The 20,573-nt window shown below is 44.6% G+C and overlaps 1 protein-coding gene across 1 annotated transcript in view; it reads left to right on the top strand.

The window, feature by feature from the left end:
- frmpd1a (FERM and PDZ domain containing 1a) overlaps positions 1–20,573 on the top strand; it is a gene marked incomplete at both ends in the record, with an annotated part of 154,508 nt that overhangs the window by 92,974 nt on the left and 40,961 nt on the right. Inside the window, 2 exons of the mRNA XM_084318302.1 lie at positions 3,815–3,951; positions 4,364–4,583. Of these exons, the coding sequence (XP_084174428.1) occupies positions 3,815–3,951; positions 4,364–4,583 (357 nt within the window). The remainder of the gene's footprint in view (positions 1–3,814; positions 3,952–4,363; positions 4,584–20,573) is intronic.

The following is a 20,573-nucleotide window of genomic DNA, read 5'->3' as shown; positions in this document are numbered from 1 at the left end:
TGCCTCAACGACTACCGCCCTGTAGCTCTCACCTCCATAGCCATGAAGTGCTTTGAGAAGCTAGTAAAGGGCTACATCTGCTCCTCCCTCCCCATCAACATGGACCCCCTGCAATTTGCATACCGCCCCAACAGGTCCACGGAGGACGCCATATCCCATGTGCTGCACACAGCAGCATCACACCTGGACAAGAGGCAGGGGAACTATGTGAGAATGCTATTCATCGACTACAGCTCGGCATTCAATACCATAGTCCCCTCCATACTCATAGCCAAGCTCAGGGACCTGGGCTTGGGCTATGACCTCTGCCAGTGGGTCTTGGACTTCCTGACTGGCAGACCCCAGGTGGTGAGAGCAGGCAACTGCACCTCCTCATCCATCACCCTCAACATAGGGGCCCCCCAGGGCTGTGTTCTGAGTCCCCTCCTCTACTCCCTGTACACACACGACTGTGTGGCTCAGCGGAGTAGCAATACAATCGTCAAATTTGCTGACGACACAGTGGTGGTGGGCCTGATCTCTGCCAACGACGAGAGGGCCTACCTGGAAGAGGTCAAGGTCCTGGCGGGATGGTGCCAGGAAAACAGCCTCTCCCTGAACGTCAGCAAAACAAAGGAGATGATTGTGGACTTCAGGAGGTCGGGGGTCAAGGACTACAGCCCCCTCAGCATCGACGGGGCACCGGTTGAGAGAGTCAACAGCTTCAAGTACCTCGGAGCCCACATATCCGAGGACTTGACATGGACCATACACATTAACAGTGTGGTGAAGAAGGCACGACAACGCCTCTACTTCCTCAGGCGCCTAAGGAAGTTCCAAGTCAGCCAGAAGATCCTTAAGAACTTCTACTCATGTACAATAGAGAGCATCTTGACCGGCAACATCACCTCCTGGTTTGGGAATAGCACTGCAAAAGACCAAAGCAGACTACAAAGAGTGACACGTTCAGCCGAACGCACAATTGGAGGGGGGCTCCCCACCCTCCAGAACATTTACTACAAGCGTTGCAAGGGGAAGGCTAAGAGAATTATTAAGGACTCGAGCCACCCGAACAACTGCCTCTTTGAACTGCTGCCGTCAGGCAAGCGATACAGGAGTCTCAAGGCGAGCACAGAAAGACTCAGAAGTAGCTTCTATCCCCAGGCCATCAGGCTGCTAAACGAACAATGAATGAACACTACACAACAACAACCACCAAACACACATAGCACACACATCCACACGCACACACTCACTTTAAACAAACACACTGTAGCACCCACTACACACACTTTATAGCACACACCCACTTTAAACAAACACACTGTAGCACCCACTCCCCACACTTTATATTTATGGATGAAGGATTGCACTACAACTCGTACACCTTACTGTAAATTGTACCTAAAATTGTACCTCATCCCATTTCTGCTTTGCACTAGATAGTACTGTACATTAGTACACTGCATAGTATTGTGTATTGTATATTATATGGTAACTCAGAACATTGTACATATGTCTATACCGAACAACTGTGACCTCATTTTCTTCTTCTAAATTCATGCTATATTATGTTATTATGTTATTTGATACTATCTTGTCTACCACAGTCTCTGGAGCGTAACAGTAAGAAGCATTTTGTATGAAAGTATTCTGTACTTCTGTATGACAACTATTAAAGAACTTGAACTTGAACTTGAAAAGCTTCATGCAAAGCACACTTCATGTGAGCTGCCACTAGGGGCAGAGTAGCGAGCCGTGAGTGAGTGAGTTAGTGACGTTAACAGTCATAGAGATGCTGCTTTCCATCTAACATATATAATAAAACACAAGATACTTGGGCCCTAATGATAAGGATAAAGTGCTCAATGAAGAAATTCAATCCCCTTACCAAACATCTATACTACACATAGTGGTCAAATAAAATGTCATTAGTATATATATATATATATATATATATATATATATATATATATATATATATATATATATATATATATATATATATATATATATATATATATGTGTGTGTGTGTGTGCGTGTGTGCGTGCGTGCGTGCGAAGATCTGTCTATTAACATAATTGATGATTCCGGTTCCACCACACTTGATATGTGTGCTTCAACCTGAGCACTGTAGCCATCTTTATGGCAGTTCTCTAGTAGCACAGTAGACCAAGGATAGCTGGAAATGTGTATGAGATCTTGTGTCAGTCAGACCTAGGGTGTACAAGTTATGTCTTGTCAAAATTGTAAATGTTGATCCTTGATTATAGTGCCACCATCTGGCCAATTGGTGTGATTTCTTGTGAAGCATGGGCTATTTGTGAATAGCTCCACAATGTGGCCACTATGTGATTTTCCAAAAAAATTAAATGGCGGAAAATCCAATATGGCAGACATGGGGTGTCAGTGGCTGTAGAATATGGATAGGTCGGTATTTATATAACGGCTTGTGTCAATAGGACTTAAAATATAGTGTACAAGTTATTACATTTTGACCTTGCTTTTATTATATTGTAGCGCCACCAAATTTCATGTCTCTATCACGTACCACATTTTGGCAACATTTCTGGGATGGATGGACCTGCAGAATGACTTATCTGCTAGTCACAGGCTCACAGCTAAAGATTCAGGATCAGATTGTATCAAATGAAAAACAATCAATGATCCTAAAGTTAGAAAATACAATCTAAGCTGTAAGTCAATGTGTGTGTGTGTGTGTGTGTGTGTGTGTGTGTGTGTGTGTGTGTGTGTGTGTGTGTGTGTGTGTGTGTGTGTGTGTGTGTGTGTGTGTGTGTGTGTGTGTGTGTGTGTGTGTGTGTGTGTGTGTGTGTGTGTGTGTGTGTGTGTGTGTGTGTGTGTGTGTGTGTGTGTAATGTATTAGTTAAGTTAAGGACATATTGACAGATGTGTAATACACCAGATGTGGTTGTTGTTGATGAGGACAGTAGAGAGGTCACCATTTTAGAAGTAGGACATACTTTTGCTTACAGTCTGATTACTACCTTTTACCAAGGTCCCTACTGCTATTACACAGCTTGGGTACAAATGTAAATTGCTGGTGTTTATATTTGGAAGCCTCGACTAGTTGTGAGAGGGCTGCCGGTGGCAGGAATGTCCAAGCCAAAAGCTAAGGCATCGCCAACATTCTGCTCTATATCTGTGATAATTGGCAGTTGCCACATTTTGAGGAGACGCAACTTCCTGTATCCATCGGACTAGATACATTTGTCATTTTGACATTTGTTTGTGCATCAAATATTTTTTGTGTTCAAGATATTTTGTCTAAAATATGAACACAAATAAATATATTAAAGTCTGTGCGTGTGGGGTCGGCTAAGTGGCGCAGTGGACAAGGCGCTCGCCACTAATGCAGGATATGCTGGGTTCGAGCCCAGCTCTCTGCGTTGCTACCGGCATACTAACACAATTGGCAGTGTTAGGGGTGGGAAAGCCGGTGGGTGGGGATTGGACGTTGTGGACAGCGACTCCTACAGGTCGGTTGGTGTGCCTGTACAGCAGAATCAGGAGGTATCGGGGGCAGCGTGAGCCTCCCACTCGTTACTCCTTGCCACTGAGAGATCGCGCTGTTCAGGTGAAAAGATGCGACAGCTGCCTCCTCGTGTACCGGAGGGGACACGTGATGCAAGGCTTGGTTCTCACTGCAGCCGACCAGTGGGAGGCATAGTCTAGCACCGTTCGAGACAGGGGAGGGGAGAATTGAAGGGAGAATTGGCAAGGCGAAATTGGGATGGGAGAAAAATAGAAAAATAAGGAGAAAAGGTGGATCATAAAGTCTGTGCGTGTGTGTGTGCGCGTGTGTGCGTGCATTAGGGAGTGAATGATGTGCTACAGGAGCGATTTGCAGTCGAGATGAGGTGCAACACGGCACTGCGCCTGGCTGCCCTGCACATCCAGGAGAGACTGGCCAGCTGTGGACAGTCCCCAAAGACCAACCTGAAGACCATCACGTGAGACACACACATGCATGCATACACACACACACACACACACACACACACACACACACACACACACACACACACACACACACACACACACACACACACACACACACATTTTAATATATTTATTTGTGTTCATATTTTAGACAAGATATCTTGAACACAAACAATATTTGATGCACAAACAAATCTCAAAATGACAAATGTATCTAGTCCGATGGATACATTACAAATATATACCGTACATACACTATAAATATATCATGAATATTCAGGAACTGATTCCAGAGGTGAATTCAAAAGGTCCATCCAAGTGTCATTATTCTCATGTTAGAAGAAATATACATAATTATACATGAAAACCATGAGACATCTGATGTACGCCGTCTTCATCCAGTGTATTTCCTGCATGTTTTAGGAAGACTTGGGGTATTGACAACTTTGTGTCGTCCACCTTGCTGAGGAACATGAGAGAGAAGGATCTGAAGAAGGCCATTGGCTACCACATGAAGAAGAGCCAATCACAACAGGATCCTAAACAAAAGGGTCTGTCAGCCAATCAGGCACGGATAAGTTACCTGGAGGAGCTGAGTGACCTGAAGTCGTTTGGAGGGAAGTCCTTCAGTGCCACCATGATGGTATAGTATGTTTAGGTGTTTGTGTACCTGTAAAACTTCAATTAATAGCCAGGGCTTTGATTTGATTCAATCACATTACTCAACTGGCCTATAATTCCTTTTGCACAAAACACTTGCTCAGCAAAGATGGGAAATAGTTTATTTAAACCAGTATGAATATTAATTGTATAATAATTGGACTATTGAATAACATATAAATTATGAATCATTAATTTGATCATGCACCAAGAGAAAGCGCCAGTGAATGTAGAGAGAAATTAGTTTGTTTTCTGTTGCCTCTTGCTGTCCAGTTCAGCACCACGGACAGAGCCCAGTCGCCCACACACACAGCAGCTCGCTCAGCACCACGGACAGAGCCCAGTTGCCCACACACACAGCAGCTCACTCAGCACCATGGACAGAGCCCAGTCGCCCACACACACAGCAGCTCACTCAGCACCATGGACAGAGCCCAGTCGCCCACACACACAGCAGCTCGCTCAGCACCACGTACAGAGCCCAGTTGCCCACACACACAGCAGCTCACTCAGCGCCATGGACAGAGCCCAGTCGCCCACACACACAACAGCTCGCTCAGCACCACGGACAGAGTCCAGTCGCCCACACACACAGACAGAGACGGCTGGCACAGGCACACTGTCTGAGACCTTGACCAGTTTACTTTAGCTTTAAAGTAATAAGCTTTCTCCCCCCACTATGCAGTCTGACCCTTTTTCCGTCTTGAACTTTAGGTCGTACATTGTTCTCTGTGCCACCAAGGCGATCGACAAATGTGACTGATAATAATAATAATAATAATAATAATAATAATAATAATAATAATAATAATAATAATAATAATAATAATAATAATAATAATAATAATAATAATAATAATAATACACTTTATTTGTATAGCACCTTTCATACTAGAATTTCAGTGCATCACAGCAGTGATGTAGACACAAAATAGATATAGGCATAAAATGAGCATAAAATTGGCATAGATGAGCATAGAATCCCGGATTTTTTTAATTTATTTCTGTCATTAACTCAATGTACGCCAGACCCGAATAAAGTCGGGTTAACTTGCCGATGCTTGAGCGCCAAACCCGAGAAAAGTCGGGTTTTCATCATTATTTCTTTTATTCGATATTTCCATTCATTATCCATCCAGGGAGCCTGGTGTTATCATTGGGAATGGGTCTGAGATTGCAAAAGTCCAATACCGCCGCCTGGTAGGTTGCGGCCGGTATTGCACATCCTTTGAAACTCTGTGTATTTGGGTGTGCGTCGATTATATAGGTCCGGGCGGACTTTTCCTTGTCGGACATGATGAGCGGTATATAACGCATGGATTTATAAGAATCAAACACTCCCGATTCATGTTCTTTGGTGGATTGTGTTGGCGACACGATCGATATCAATACTTGGAATGGCGATCAGTTAATTGGAATATTCTTTTTGGGGTACATCCTAGTCAAGGTAAGGGCTATATGGTATCAATCTTGCGTTGATCCAATAATTCCTTCATTGCGATCGGAGCGTATGTGTGTAATGTACTGTGTAACGTATTCCGTTGGTGACGATCAAAGCATAAAAAAACAACCCCCCACCCCCTTTCATGCATTCATGATGAAACATAATACCTATAATCTAGATTTGATTTGAGAATAATAGCTAGTCCAGGCAAGAAACGACAACACTTTTAGTAGAATACACGCATATGGCTATTATGCAGCCTTTTGGGAATTACCCTAGACCAGTGGTTCCCAAAGTCGGGGTCGCGACCCAAAGGTGGGCCGCGAGCAGCCACGGGTGGGCCGCGAGATGATTTCCAATTATTATAATTTTTTTTTTGTCAGGTCACTGAACTTAGAAGCAGGCCAGGACAGTGTTTCTAGTTGTATTCTATTCTATTGTATTCTAAAATGTGACTATATGGTTTTATATTAACTTAATAAATAAACAAAAACAAAAAAATCTACTTATTTCAACGAACATTTCAAACTAAATAACAGATTATGCACATAAAACGCTGAAAACAACCGAAGCAACAATAGTATTTTAATGAGGCTATTATTATTATCATTATTATTTTGCAACAAGTTAGCCCTCTCATAAATAGCACATATAAATGAATAACTAACTTGAACTAACTTAATAGGATTGAAGTGATATTTGGCCTAAAAAAATCGGTCGCCTGGCAAAAAAAATAAAAATAAAAAAGCCTGACGATGTGCATTGGGCCGCGGCTCTCTGACGCCTTATTTTCTGGGTCCTGGCCTGAAAAGTTTGGGAACTTAAGCTTAACCAGTGATAAACTAGGCGTTAGGTAGTTTGCTGCTGGTCGAGGCGGAAATGGGCGGGTCACACGATTGGGCGCACATGTCACATGACCAGAAACGTCAGTGGCCAATCAGATTCGCAAACCGCATAAACCGGTTGCCTTTCGAATAGATGCGACCGGGCCACCTATCTACGATTCTTAGCGGGCCAGCGCCAGTTGGCAGTGAGGGCGCTTTGGGTTTTTTACCATGTATGGCTACAGAAGTGCCATATGTCGGTGTGGATGGAGAGATCGCTGAGGGCGGGGCTTGTGTTACAGTTTGCACACCCCCGCCCTCGGTTTTTGGGTTTGATACAGACTCTATTGTCAGAGTCCGCGGCAGTGACAGCTCTGGCCGACGAGATCCGTTCTCTGTCGGCGAAGCAGGCCATCGTCGTGGTCCCATGGGAGGATGCGATGAGTGGTGTTTACTCCCGATATTTTCTGGTGCCCGAGAAATCGGGGGGTGTCAGACCCATCCTGGACCTGTCCGCGTTCAATCGGTTGATTGTGGCGAGAAGGTTCAGAATGTTGACCGTTAAACAGCTGTTATGCGCTGGCAGAGTGGGAGACTGGTTCACTTCCATAGACCTGAAGGATGCGTATTTTCACATTTCATTTTCTTGGGCAGCCTCTAATGGCTTGGCTGCTGAAAGGGTGAATCTGGAGGGGATGCGTCTTAACTCTACTGTGGTTAACACCATCCAGAACGCGCACGCTCCGTCCACTACCGCAGTTTACGCAGGGAAGTGGCGTATGTTTCGAGAGTGTTGTGAGGTTGGGGGCCTGGACCCGGTGTCGTGCCCCCTGGACTCGGTTCTGTCCTTCCTCCAGTCTATCCTGGATAGGCTGTCGGCCTCGACAGTGAAGGTATACGCCGCAGCTATATCGTCTTGTCATGTGGGCTTTGGGGGAAGAACGCTGTTCAGCCACCCTCTAGTGAGACGTTTCCTGCTTGGCGCACAGCGTCTCAAGCCTGTGGAATGTGCTCTGTCTCCGAGCTGGGACCTCCAACTGGTCCTGGAAAGGCTGTTGGGGGCCCCTTTTGAACCTCTTGAGCAGGCGCCATTGGATCGACTGTCTTTCAAGACCGCGTTCCTTCTGGCCATCACCTCCGCTAAACATGTGGGTGAGCTGTGTGCTCTCTCGGTGCGGTCCGAGTGCCTGTCTATTCAGGCTGATAACAGTGCGACTCTGAGGCCTAATCCGGCCTTTGTGCCAAAGAATATCCGGAGCTCTTATCACTCCAGGGATATTGTGCTCCAGGCATTTTACCCTCCCCCTCACGCTAGTGAGAGAAAATGGTGGTTTTTTCAATGTATATTTGGTTATAAACTGATATAAAGAGACGCTTTAAGAGGGCAATATCATTATCATCACGGGATGATATTGACGGTGGTGGAACCAGTGGTTTCACAGGCACAGGCCGCGTCAGCGAGGGTGTTTTGTTTTGAATTCCTTGTAAGAACAAAGATAACGGAGCGGTACAGAGCGAGGGAGAGGGGTGACCTCTTTAATGCAACAGTGAATGAAACGTTTTGAAGTGTGTGTAAAGGTTAAACGCGGTTGTCATGACAGCGCGTCGCCTGACAACCAGAAGAGGGGCGGGGCTATCGTTGCTACGGCGAAGATCTATAAGTCGAACGGTGTTTCCGGGTGTAGGGCAGACTAAAAATCTGACTGAGACCAAAGGAACGAATCCCACAGGAGGGAAGGGATCAAGAGACTCTCTCCTCTTATCACAGAGGGGGGGGGGGGGGGGGGAAGAATGCCACATCATCATTAGCTTCGGCTACCACGAGGATGGTCTTGGCTAACGAACAGGCCTGACCATTGTTGGACTGAAATAGCAGAGGGACAATAGACTGGACCGAAAGATCATTAGATAGACTGAACACACCAAAAGATCATTAGAATAGACTCTTCAAGGACAATACAATCTGTTAACATCTGAGCTGAGGTTTCTGTTTATAGCAATAAACCACGCTTTTCCTTGTAAGGTATTTCACGTTGTCGAAGTGTCGGATTCTTACGGAGGTGGAGAATTATTATGGTTTGCGGATTGTACTAACGGGGAGAGATAAGGATCTTATCAGCCAGTATCTGAGACATCGGGACCATTAAAATGACACAACGCAGAGGAATTGGATGGAGAGCCAAACAGACGAAGACGTGGTACTGGCCAGTTTGATCAGGATCTAATTGAAGGCGAGCCTTCACCTGTTGTGTCCTGTCCGTGCGCTGATGGTTTACCTTAGTCGCACGCAGGATCTCAGGGCTACCAATCAACTGTTTGTTACGGTGGCTCTCACGCGGGTAAGGCGCTGTCCAAGCAACGGCTGTCACATTGGTAATGCCAGGGCATTGCCCTCTGCCACACTTAGGCCGGACAGGTTCCCCCTGCAGGCGTCAGGGCACAATCCACTCGTGGAGTGGCGGTTTCCGCTGCCCTGTTTGGGGGGGCCTCGGTGGAGGACATCTGCGCTGCGGCCTCCTGGTCCTCCCGGGGTCCTTTTGTTAGGTTTTACCTCATGGACATGACTGGGGGCTCTGTCTCCCAGGCAGTCCTGAGGGCCGGGACCTCTCCTGCACCCTGCCATCAGGTGGGCTAGCAGGTGGGTGTGGACCGCGGAGTGCTCTGTCACACACGGTCCCGCTTGCACTGTGCGTTCTAGGGTGACTGGTCCCTTTTTTGCACGTTGGTTGTAGTTGACTGCCTCCCCCCCTCGTTAGGACGGGTGGGTGGACGGGACTCCCCTCCCCCCTGGTCAGGGGCTTATGGGCCCTCAGGGGGTGCATTTGACGTGGCCACGCGTCCGCTCTGCCCCTTTTGATCTCAATGGCAGAGCGAGACGTGAGCCAGATGTAATATAGCTAAGGTTATCCTATAACCCTAGTTATATGAATACTGGCGGAGCGTCTCGCTCTTCAGCGCCCTGAGGACCCTTGGATGTTTTTCACGCATGGAATTCAGACTTGGAAGGGTGTAAGCGTGACCACTTCCTGTGTTTTGTAGGGACACACGGGAGTAGGCGTGGTCATGTGCAAGTGACGTGCATGTGTCAACTTTTTCACGTGCACAATATGTGCATGGAGAGATGATATATCTCAATGGCAGAGCGAGACGCTCCGCCAGTATTCATATAACTAGGGTTATAGGATAAACATTTTCTTGTTTCTTGTTGTTGTGAATGTGGGGCCTGCCAACGCAAGGCAATCATTTTCTTAGCCGCTGTTTGGCCAGTCAGCCAGAGCCGGCGTTGTTGTAATGAGAATTTCAACTTGGAGTCATTCAACAATAGAAGTAATGGAGAGCAGGATACATAGCAATTCAATATGTCAGACAGACATGAAGATACACAATTCCAAAAATGAAATACTTCCGGACACTCCCAAATCATATGGGAAAAAGTAGCAGGAGTCCCCTGGGGGCAGAGGGTGCAGTTTGGGGATTGAAAAACTTTCATCTGAAATAGTTTGCGTGGGGTACAGTACGTTCTGAGAGTAAAATTATAGTGTATCATTTGGTGGTTTGGGTTTCTTGATGAGAGTGATATGTTGGTCCAGACTCTGGCCCAATCAATTAATTTTTTTGTGGTACATTTTTTTAAATTTTCAAACATGAAACAACATAAAAATAACAATAATGCAATACATACAATAATAATAATACATAAAAAGACACCAAAAACATCGACTCAACACTACAATGACGACAATAAATAAAACAGATTGTACGATTAACACCCTAAGCCCCCTCCCTCACCACCCATTACAGCCACGATCCCCAACCCTCGAGAGCCCCAAGTCCGGTACCCCGGCGAGCCAGAGCATCATGCCTCTTTAACACCCCTACCCGCTGAGGGCCCCCCCCACCCCTAGCCTGTGACACTCCGACACAATCAAAAGGGGCCCAGAACACAAACATAATGGGTTTCCTGAACCCCCTCCATCTACAGGCCCGGCAGCCGTGAACCCTGACCCCGGGGGATCCGCAATCCGGCGCCCACCCCGAACCACAGCCCCCCCCAGTCCGAGCCCACAACCACCAGACCCACATCTAAAGGGGGCCCAGAACATATACATAATTAAAAATACAATAGAAAACAAAAAGAAAAAACAAGTGGACAATGGTCTTAGCCCGCTCTTCACCCCCCCCCCCCCCCCACACTCGCCCCAGGACCTCAGCGTGAGTTAAATACATAATATATGGTAGATTGTCTAGCAATTGATCGCTATATGCGCTCTTTAAGTTTTGCAACCGCTGCCAACCAGATAGCAATATTCGCTTCGTTAACCCCTAAAACTCGTGCAGTGGATATTTAAGCATTACATCACGCGCAGGAGTGGTTTGTGACCAATAAACCATGCCTAGGGGTGGTCGTTAGACCCCCCTAGGCATGGTTTATTGGTCACAAATCACGACTACAAGTGGTGTAAAGCTTTTATACAACTGCCAGATTCATCCAACCTTATTTCTATACAATAAACACACATTAATCGCAGATTTATTGAAAAAACCATCCGCCAGAAAAAGTAGTTCCCACAACTACAAAAAAGACAAGTTGCCTCCATGTGGAAGCAGTTTGAAGTGCATCCAACCAAACTAACACATCCAACTGTGTATTATTGGAATGATTGAGAGAAGTTGCCTCATGTGGAAGCAGCTTGAAGTGCATCCAACCAACTAACATATCCAACTGTGTATTATTGGAATGATTGATTGAAAATTTTATTACCAGATGCAGAATGGGTACAATACAGTACGGCTCAATACACACAATTGTTAAGGGAATGCAGACCTACTTTCCATAGAACTTCATTCTTAGATGCTTCTATATAAAGTAGGTAAAACAAATTAAAACGTTTTCTTTGCCCTATAGGAAAAAAACTTTTTCTTTGCCCTATTTTTTTATTTATTTCTTTTAGCCTAAACTTAACCAGTTGGAAACCAGGGGTACAGTAATAAAATTAGCAATCAACCAATCAATCAATTCAATAGACCATGCTCACTTAAAACAGCGCTGCTTCTCTCTCAGTCTGACTCCCCCGCTGTTGCAGACAGGAGTGTGTGTGTGTGTGTGTGTGTGTGTGTGTGTGTGTGTGTGTGTGTGTGTGTGTGTGTATGTGTGTGTGTGTGTGTGTGTGTGTGTGTGTGTGTATGTGTGTGTGTGTGTTTGTGGGTACGCCAGCGTCGGACAGTGTGAGAGTGAACGCTGCAGTCAGTGGGAAGGAAGTAGAAATTTAAATCAATCAATTAATCAATCAATCAATCCGCGATTTTTCTTTTGTTCTAGATTGACTCAAGACCCATCAATTACATCATCCAACATTGTTTAAAGGACTAACACATTCCCCTTGACAGAATCGCTTCATATTTAGTCGTTATGTTGCTATCAACATATCCATTTGTTGTCCGCGATCTTGTTTTCTCCCGGAGTGAGCCGGGGAGTGATATGTGATTCGGTTGTGGGCGGGTCCTGAGCCCAGGACCGTGGATTGTTGCCAATAAAGACGTGTAAATGGCCAATCAGAATCGAGAAATTTGCATGCCGTTGTATAACTCCAGATATATCACATCGAGGTAGGTAAGAATCCATACCTTCGGGCATAACTTATCTGGTTGTATCCAGCGTGAAGCAATCAACTTTTTGGCAGCCGTAAGGCCGGCCAAAATGAGTCTCTTTACATGTACAGAGGTCGGCAATTGAGAAACATCATTTAACAATAATACAGAAGGCAAGGTCGGTATGGTCAAAGAGAAAATCTCTGATAGCTGAGAGGTAACATTTTCCCAGAAGATCTCAACAGGAGGGCACTCCCACTACATATGCATATATGTTCCAATGGCACCGTTTGGACACAAGGTACATCGAGAGTCAGGTCTGAGACCCATTAGGTTCAGTCGCCTGGGGGTCAAATAAGTCCTATGAACAAAATTTTGATGAATCTGTTGGTGATCTGGGTTGCGTGATGATAGCCTAATATTTTCCCAGACTGCATCCCAATCAAAATCTATATCCAGCTCAGGGATATCCTTTCTCCAAATCGGGTGGCGTAGCGGAGATGGCGTTCGTCACCAACGCCGGAGATGCTGGATTCGCCTGTTCGAATCCAGCTCCCGGCGTTGTCACCAGCTTGGCTGGCCGTTCACACTAATACAATTAAGCCTTACATCACGTGCAGGAGTGGTTTGTGAAAAATAAACCATGCCTAGGGGTGGTCGTTAGACCCCCCTAGGCATGGTTTATTTTTCACAAACCACGACTACAAGTGGTGTAATGCTTTTATACAACTGGCACATTCATCCAACCTTATTGCTATACAATAAACACACATTAATCGAAGATTTATTGAAAAAACCATCCGCCAGAAAAAGTAGTTCCCACAACAACAAAAAAGAGAAGTTGCCTCCATGTGGAAGCAGCTCGGAAGTGCATCCAACTGTTCTCAGTAAGACATCCAGCAAACTAACACATCCAACTGTCTTTCAACTAAGACATCCAACCAACTAACACATCCAACTGTCTTTCAACTAAGACATCCAACCAACTAACACATCGAACTGTCTTTCAACTAAGACATCCAACCAACTAACACATCCAACTGTCTTTCACCTACACATCCAACTTTTCTTTAGTTTTTAACCTACTTTCTATAGAACTTCATTCTTAGATGCTTCTATAGAAAGTAGGTAAAACAAATAAAAAAAAGTTTTCTTTGCTCTATAGGGGGAAAAAAAGTTAAACATTTTTAAACCTACTTTCTATAGAAGCAGCTGGGAGGTGCGCTGTTTTAAGTGAGCGTGGGTTATTGAATTGATTGATTGCTAATTTTATTACTGTCCGCCTTGTTTCCAACTGGTTAAGTTTAGGCCCTCTTTCGAAGTTGGTTAAGGTTAGAGTTTGGAACCAGGGCTGGTGGTCTATCGCCCTGCTCTAAAGACAAACTCTAACCTTAACCAACTTCGAAAGAGGGCCTAAACTTAACCAGTTGGAAACCAGGCGGACAGTAATAAAATTATCAATCAATCAATCAATTCAATAGGCCATGCTCACTTAAAACAGCGCACCTCCCAGCTGCTTGAAAGTAGGTAAAAAAAAAATCAATCAATCAATCTGCATGATTTTTATTTTGTTCCACAATGACTCATGACCCATCAATTACATCATCCAACATTGTTTAAGCAACTAAGACATTCGCTGTGACAGAATCGGTTTATATTTAGTCGTTATGACGCTATCAACATATCCATTCAGTCCACCCTCACTTAAAACAGCACACTTCCCAGTTGCTTCTATAGAAAGGAGAAAAAAAAATGCAAATGAATCAATCAATCAATCCGCGCGATTTTTATTTTGTTCCACAATGACTCATGACCCATCAATTACATCATCCAACATTGTTTAAAGAACTAAGACATTCGCCGTGACAGAATCGGTTTATATTTAGTCGTTATGACGCTATCAACATATCCATTTGTTAAAGATTATTGTCCGCCATCTTGTTTTTTCCTAAAAATCCGCACGCCGGAGTGATTGTAATTCGGTTGTGGGCGGGTCCTGGGACCAGGAGCGTGGAATTGTGAAGAATACATACGTGTAAATTGACTGTTTCAGCCAATCAGAATAGAGAAATTTGCATGCGTTGTATAATTGGCAGTATTAGAGGGTGGGAAAGCTGGCGGGGTGGGTCCGGGTCGTTGTAAACAGCGACTCCTACAGTTCGGTCGGGGCGCCTGCTCAGCGTGGATAGGATCTAAGGGGGGTAGTGTGATCCTTCCACACGTTACACCCTCTCAGTGAGAGTCCGCGCTGCCAGGTGAAAAGAAGCGGTTGATTGGCTAGACGTGTGTCGGAGGAAGCATGTGATAGCCTCCACTCTCCCAGACCGACTGTGGGGGGTAAGTGCGCAGCGACCAGGAAGGGGATTGGGAATTGGCATAACGACTACCATTGGGATGGGAGAAAATCGGAGGAAAAAGATAAATAAAAAAAATTAAAAGTTAGCGTCATACACATTAGGGGCATAGGCGGCTATAAGAGCAATTTTCCTGTTAGAGTATTCCATTTTAGCAATAGTAATTCGACCTTCTGCATCAGACCACACGTCTAATAGTTTAATATTCAACTTTCGTTTAGCTACTATGGCTACTCCACGGGACTTAATGCTAAAAGAAGAGGAGCTTATGTTATAATAACATTTGTTTGCAAGTGTTGCACTGTCAGCCATTAAAAGATGCGTTTCACTTAGCAAAGCCACGTCCACCTCCTGCCTTTTCAACCATGTTAGTACACTTGTGCATTTATGTGGAATATTAAGACCCCCTGTATTCCAGATCAATATGTTTAAATTAGCCATAGTCTAAGAAGGCTGCAGTATGACTGAATGTAATTCGTTTGGAGTAGCACAACATAACAGATATATATCCATTTGTTAAGGTCCTATTGAGATCCGAGCGTGAGCGTGAAAACAAACATAAAATAGAGCGAGTCCCCTGGAAAGAAAAACAAAAAAACACACAATCCCCCATTCCCACCCCCCTCCCCCCCTTCAAAATACTTGTCCGGTATCGCCTGACCGAGCATAGCAACCACAACAACCATATGTATCCTACCATAGGGCCTAAACCCCTCAAACCTACCATAAATAGATTACTCTCTCAGTGGTTGCTTGCCACACTCCCAAAACAAACAAAACAAATACAATTTTAAATAAATTTAAAAAAAAGAAAGAAAATGCCTCAAAACGTAGAGTAAATGGAACAGTTCACATTAAACCTTATAAGAACATAGCTAAGTTTAAACAAGAAGAAGAAACCTAGAACAGGAACCATAGCAAGATAAGGGGGGGGGGGGTTATACAACCTACATGTGTACTGCATGATAAACGTGTGCAGTACGTCCACCAGGCCGGAGGAGGGCGATACTCCGCTGACAAGTCCGTTGTTTCCTATTATTCACATAGAGTAGAGGTCGCATTGTAACTTGCTGCTTTGTCATAGTGCAATTGGACCGCCGTGTCAGGAGAGGGCGCTGTGCAAAAATTCGTCTGACATTGTAGTGGACTAGCAGGTCAACAACAGATGATGACGCACCTGGCCGCAGACCTGTGTGGCTAGCAGAACGTAGCTGGAAGGCTGGTGGATCCATGAGACCCCAGCCAGCCCGATAAAATATGTACACACACACAAAAGAAAACGCATCACGGAGGCAATAAGCCAAGTCGAGATGAGGCGTGAGTGACACGCATAAAAGTCATAGGTCATTTAAACAAAGCTAGCGCTTAGCTCCCCGGCACATAGTGGATGTAAAAAAATAAAAATAAAAACACATTATGTACTAGTTATACAAAACAGAGCCGGCCAACCGCCCTTAAGTCAGACGCAGAGAAACATTTAAATAAAGCATCCTGGCGACACCTAACGTCACACAAACTGAGAAATAGAGAATAATACGACGCTCGCCATAGCGAAGTGCTAACGGCTCACAATCAGGACACTACCCCGTTTGGCACTGGTGAGGCCGGAGTCCTCGGTCATGATGAAAAGTCTTGCAGGGAACTGAAGAGACGGCTTGAGACCTTGCTTGTAGAGGGGGCCCATGACATCTTTGTAGCGGGAACGCTGCTCCACGACTTCGGGACAGTAGTCTTCAAAGATTAGGACTGGTTTCCCTCTGTATTCCAGCGCTCCCCTCCTCTTCCGTGCCTCCCGGATAATCTTCTCTTTTATTCGATAATGATGTAGGCGAGCAATAACCGCTCTAGGCCTGGAACCGGGTGCTGGTTTGGCAGTAAGGGCCCTGTGACACCGGTCCAATTCGGGTGGCGTAGGGAGGACCTCCTTCCCCAGAATTTCAACCAGTACCTCCGCAAAAAAGTCTCTGGGCCGGTCGCTATGAACGGACTCATCCAGTCCTAATATGCAAATATTAGACCGGCGGCTCCGGGACTCGACGTTGGTTAGCTTAGCCTTTAGCTTATCATTGCTCTCTTCTAGCGCCGTACACCTAGCCTCTAGCTCGTCCACCCTGCCAGTCCAAGTATTTAAACCGTCTTCCACGCATGGTCATTAACCGACGTCCAGAGCAGGGGCGGATTTAGGATTGTAGGAGATCCGGGGCTTAGCCCAGATGGGCCCCCCCCTTTTTTTTTGTTTTGTATTTTTTTGTATTTTTTTTGTATTTTTTGGGGCAGGCAAGGGGTGGTTTGGAGGGGGTCATGCACGACCCCCTCCACGACATTTTTTTTTAATTTAATGAACCTGTACGTGCAATTTCCTGCAATATAGAGCCTTCAATCTTGACCAATAAAGCTGCTCTTTTCACTATAAAACTCAGTTAACCATAACGTAGTTATGGTTGATTTATATATTGGGGGGGGATATATCATATTTTTCATATAATCAAAAAGTGGTGGAGCAAGATCATACCTTTGCTCCCCCAAGTTCAATAGTGGGAGAGCAGAGATGCTCCGAATGCTCTTATGGCCAGGCGTCTATGATTCACTGATACAAAGTAAAATAGTGCAGTGCAATAAAATAGTTAGTAAAATAGAATAAAATAATGCAATAGTGCATTGCAATAAAATAGTTATCATCGTATTTTTTTGGGAGGCCGGTAAGGAGCGCATTACAGTAGTCGAGTTGGCTTGAGATAAATGCATGGATCTGGTTTTCAGCGTCCTTTTGATTTATAAATGGCTGTACTTTAGCTATGTTTCTAAGGTGGAAGAATTAAGTTTTTGTCAACTTGTTGATTGTGATTTAAAGCTTGGGTCTGAGTCTACCATAACACCAAGACTTAACTCACTCAAATACAGTTAGTAGCTGGATAGACCACAGATGGAAATTAGCTTCTGCTAAATCTGGTGCAAACATATTTTCATGTAACAATGATGAATTGTAAAAAATAAAAAAAAAAAAAAAAATTAAATAGATTCGGGGCTTTTCAGAATACATCCGGGGCTTGAGCCCAGGTAGCCACCCCCTAGCTCCGCCCCTGGTCCAGAGGCTGTCGAGTTTGGTTTCGAGCGATGGATTGCCTGAGCTCTTCAATTAGCCCAGCAATGGCGGTTATATCAGCGGGAGCGTCGTCCTTCTTGGATTCATTTCTCAGTTGTCTCGTGACTCTCGTCGCCATTTAGGCGAGTCAATATATGGTTTAACCCCAAAAAAATTTATACAAAAGGTTTTTCAATGGATTCTGGTAGTATTGGGCGTGCTAAATAACATACTAAAAGTCGACCAAAATCGACCCCTCCGAAAGCCGTCATTTCCAAGATGGCGTCCCAGATGGCGCCGGGGCGATTAAAATGGCTATATCTCAAATTAAGAAAATGGTGCAAAGGATTTCTCAACTGATTCTGGTACCTCTGGGCATGCTCACTAACATACTAAAAATCTAGGAAAATACACCTTCCAGAAAGGCTTCATTTTCAAGATGGCGTCCAAAATTGCGGCTGGCCAAGCTTAAAATGGCTATATATATGTAAATATAAAAATTATATAAATGATTTTGTCATTTGATTCTGGTACCCCAAGTACCCCTAGACATACTTAGGAACATACTAAAGTTTTAGGGAAATACACCTTCCGAAGAGGCTTAATTTTAAAAATGGTGTCCAAAATGACGACTGGGAGCTTAGAATGCTTGTATCTCAAATGGGAAAACATTTCTAAAGGATTTATAAACTGATTCTGGCACCTCTATACATTAATAACGAGCAAAATATCTAGCTAAATATATCTGCTAGGAATGCATCATTTGCATCATCAAAATGGCTGCCTGTAGCTTATTTTGGCTAAAATTAAAATTGGTTATTATATTCAACCTAGAAAGCTGGCTTTGGTGTTGAACACAAAATAAATGACCCACTTATTGTGGTCTTTAGGCCTACTCATCATCATCTTCAGGATCCTCTGGGAGAAACTTGTTATGTGGATTGTCACATTCATGAAGTTGACATGGTCCACAGACAGTAGTACAAGGTAGTCCATATTTTCTGCATGAGCAGCGAAGTGTCTTGCAGGCAGTGGTACAGTTACAATGAATGACCTTCAAGAGACTGTCTGGAGCAGCATTCATTGTTGACATGAGTGGGACAAATCTATTGTCCTGCAGGTTCCAGCCCCAGTCTAGAGCATCTATACCATCATCTGTTCCCATCCAGACCATGACCTGGTAGTATGCTCTATGACAGTGGAATTTGGTAGCAGATTCAGTTGGTGGTAGACGTTCAGGCGTTACCGTTGATGAAGCTGAGACAACCTTCTTGCTGAAAATGTTATATCTCATTTTTGCAAGCGAATCTGTGCACTTTCCACCAAAAAAGACAGCCATTGCTTGGCACCCAAGGTCATCGATCACATCTGTTGTCTGGTTTGGTACAGTGAATGCATTGGCACAAGCCTGAAGGACAGGATCCCCTTTTACAAGTTTTTGGAATGCTGTCTTTTTGCCAACTCCGAAGATCCGGGAAGTTGTGTCACAGCCAGTCACAGCATGGATGAACAGCAACTGAGAACACACATCCTGTCCGAGTACTTCTTTCAAATGGTTTATGGCGTACACTTTAAAACTGCCATCAGCTTTCGACTTGTCTGATCTGAAATAAAGGCCCTTGCTATCTCTCTGTGCATAGTAAAGAAGTAAGACGAGGAGATCAGTATCTTCTCCAATCAGCGTCGTGGTGTGAAGAAGAGATGATCCCACTGCAGCCCTTACTATGTCTACATCAGCATCTCCAAGTGAATTGACCACAGTGCAATCCCGTTCTTTCAGTTCATCACTTATCATGTGGATCAGTTTCTGTTTATTCAGATCTCTTGACAGGAACTCCTCCTTCTTACCTGAGAACTCTGTCTCAGCAGTGAAGTTGACAATGGGATGAATATTGTTTCCTCTTCTTTGATGTGTGTTGTCTTTAATGGATGGCCCATCCTCATAGCCATCAAACACAATGGTTGTAGCTGAGCCATAATGTTGGATGGTGAAGTCTGCATATGACTGTGCAATTTTACCATAGCTTTGTCCGTGCTTCCATTGTATTCGGTGAAGGAGTGAACCACCATCAAGAACATAATGCTCCGTTTCTGGTACAGAATCTAGGATTGCATCACTTGCATGATCACAGATCGCGTGCGCTAGTTGTGGTTTATCAGCTTTGCGGAAGACGTTTCCGGCTTCAAAGAGGGCAGGAGGGAAAGGACTGAGTTCGTAACGTATAACCTCCTCCAATGACAGCTCTCCAGTTTGGGAGACAATAAGGAAACGTTGAAAAAGAAGTGCAGAATCAATGATTCGATCAGGAGCAACCTTGATAAGACGATTTTTGTCCAAGGGTTATGGCTTTATCCTTTCTACTAAATGAAAATGTGAATGCCGGCTGTCCGATCATTTTGTGCATGATGTTGCGTCCAACAGAGTCATAATCATGCACGTTCACTCTATCCTCAGCGACAACACCTGTAACAACATTCCTTAAAGAAGAGTCTGGAGAGAAAGGTGAACATATAGCAAGTTTTGAAGTGATCTTCTCCAGGTCAGCAGCATCCCTTTTCATCCTTGCCTCTGTTGAATCCTTGTGCTGTTCTGATGTTGTGTATGTCTGGTTTGAGAACTCCTGCATTGCGGTGTTATACTCTGATGTTATGCCCTTTGACATTGTCCAAATGGGATCTC

This window comes from Notolepis coatsorum (assembly GCF_963971535.1).
Source record: "Notolepis coatsorum genome assembly, chromosome: 7".
Lineage (NCBI taxonomy): Eukaryota > Metazoa > Chordata > Actinopteri > Aulopiformes > Paralepididae > Notolepis > Notolepis coatsorum.
This window is presented reverse-complemented; position numbering and strand designations above follow the sequence as displayed.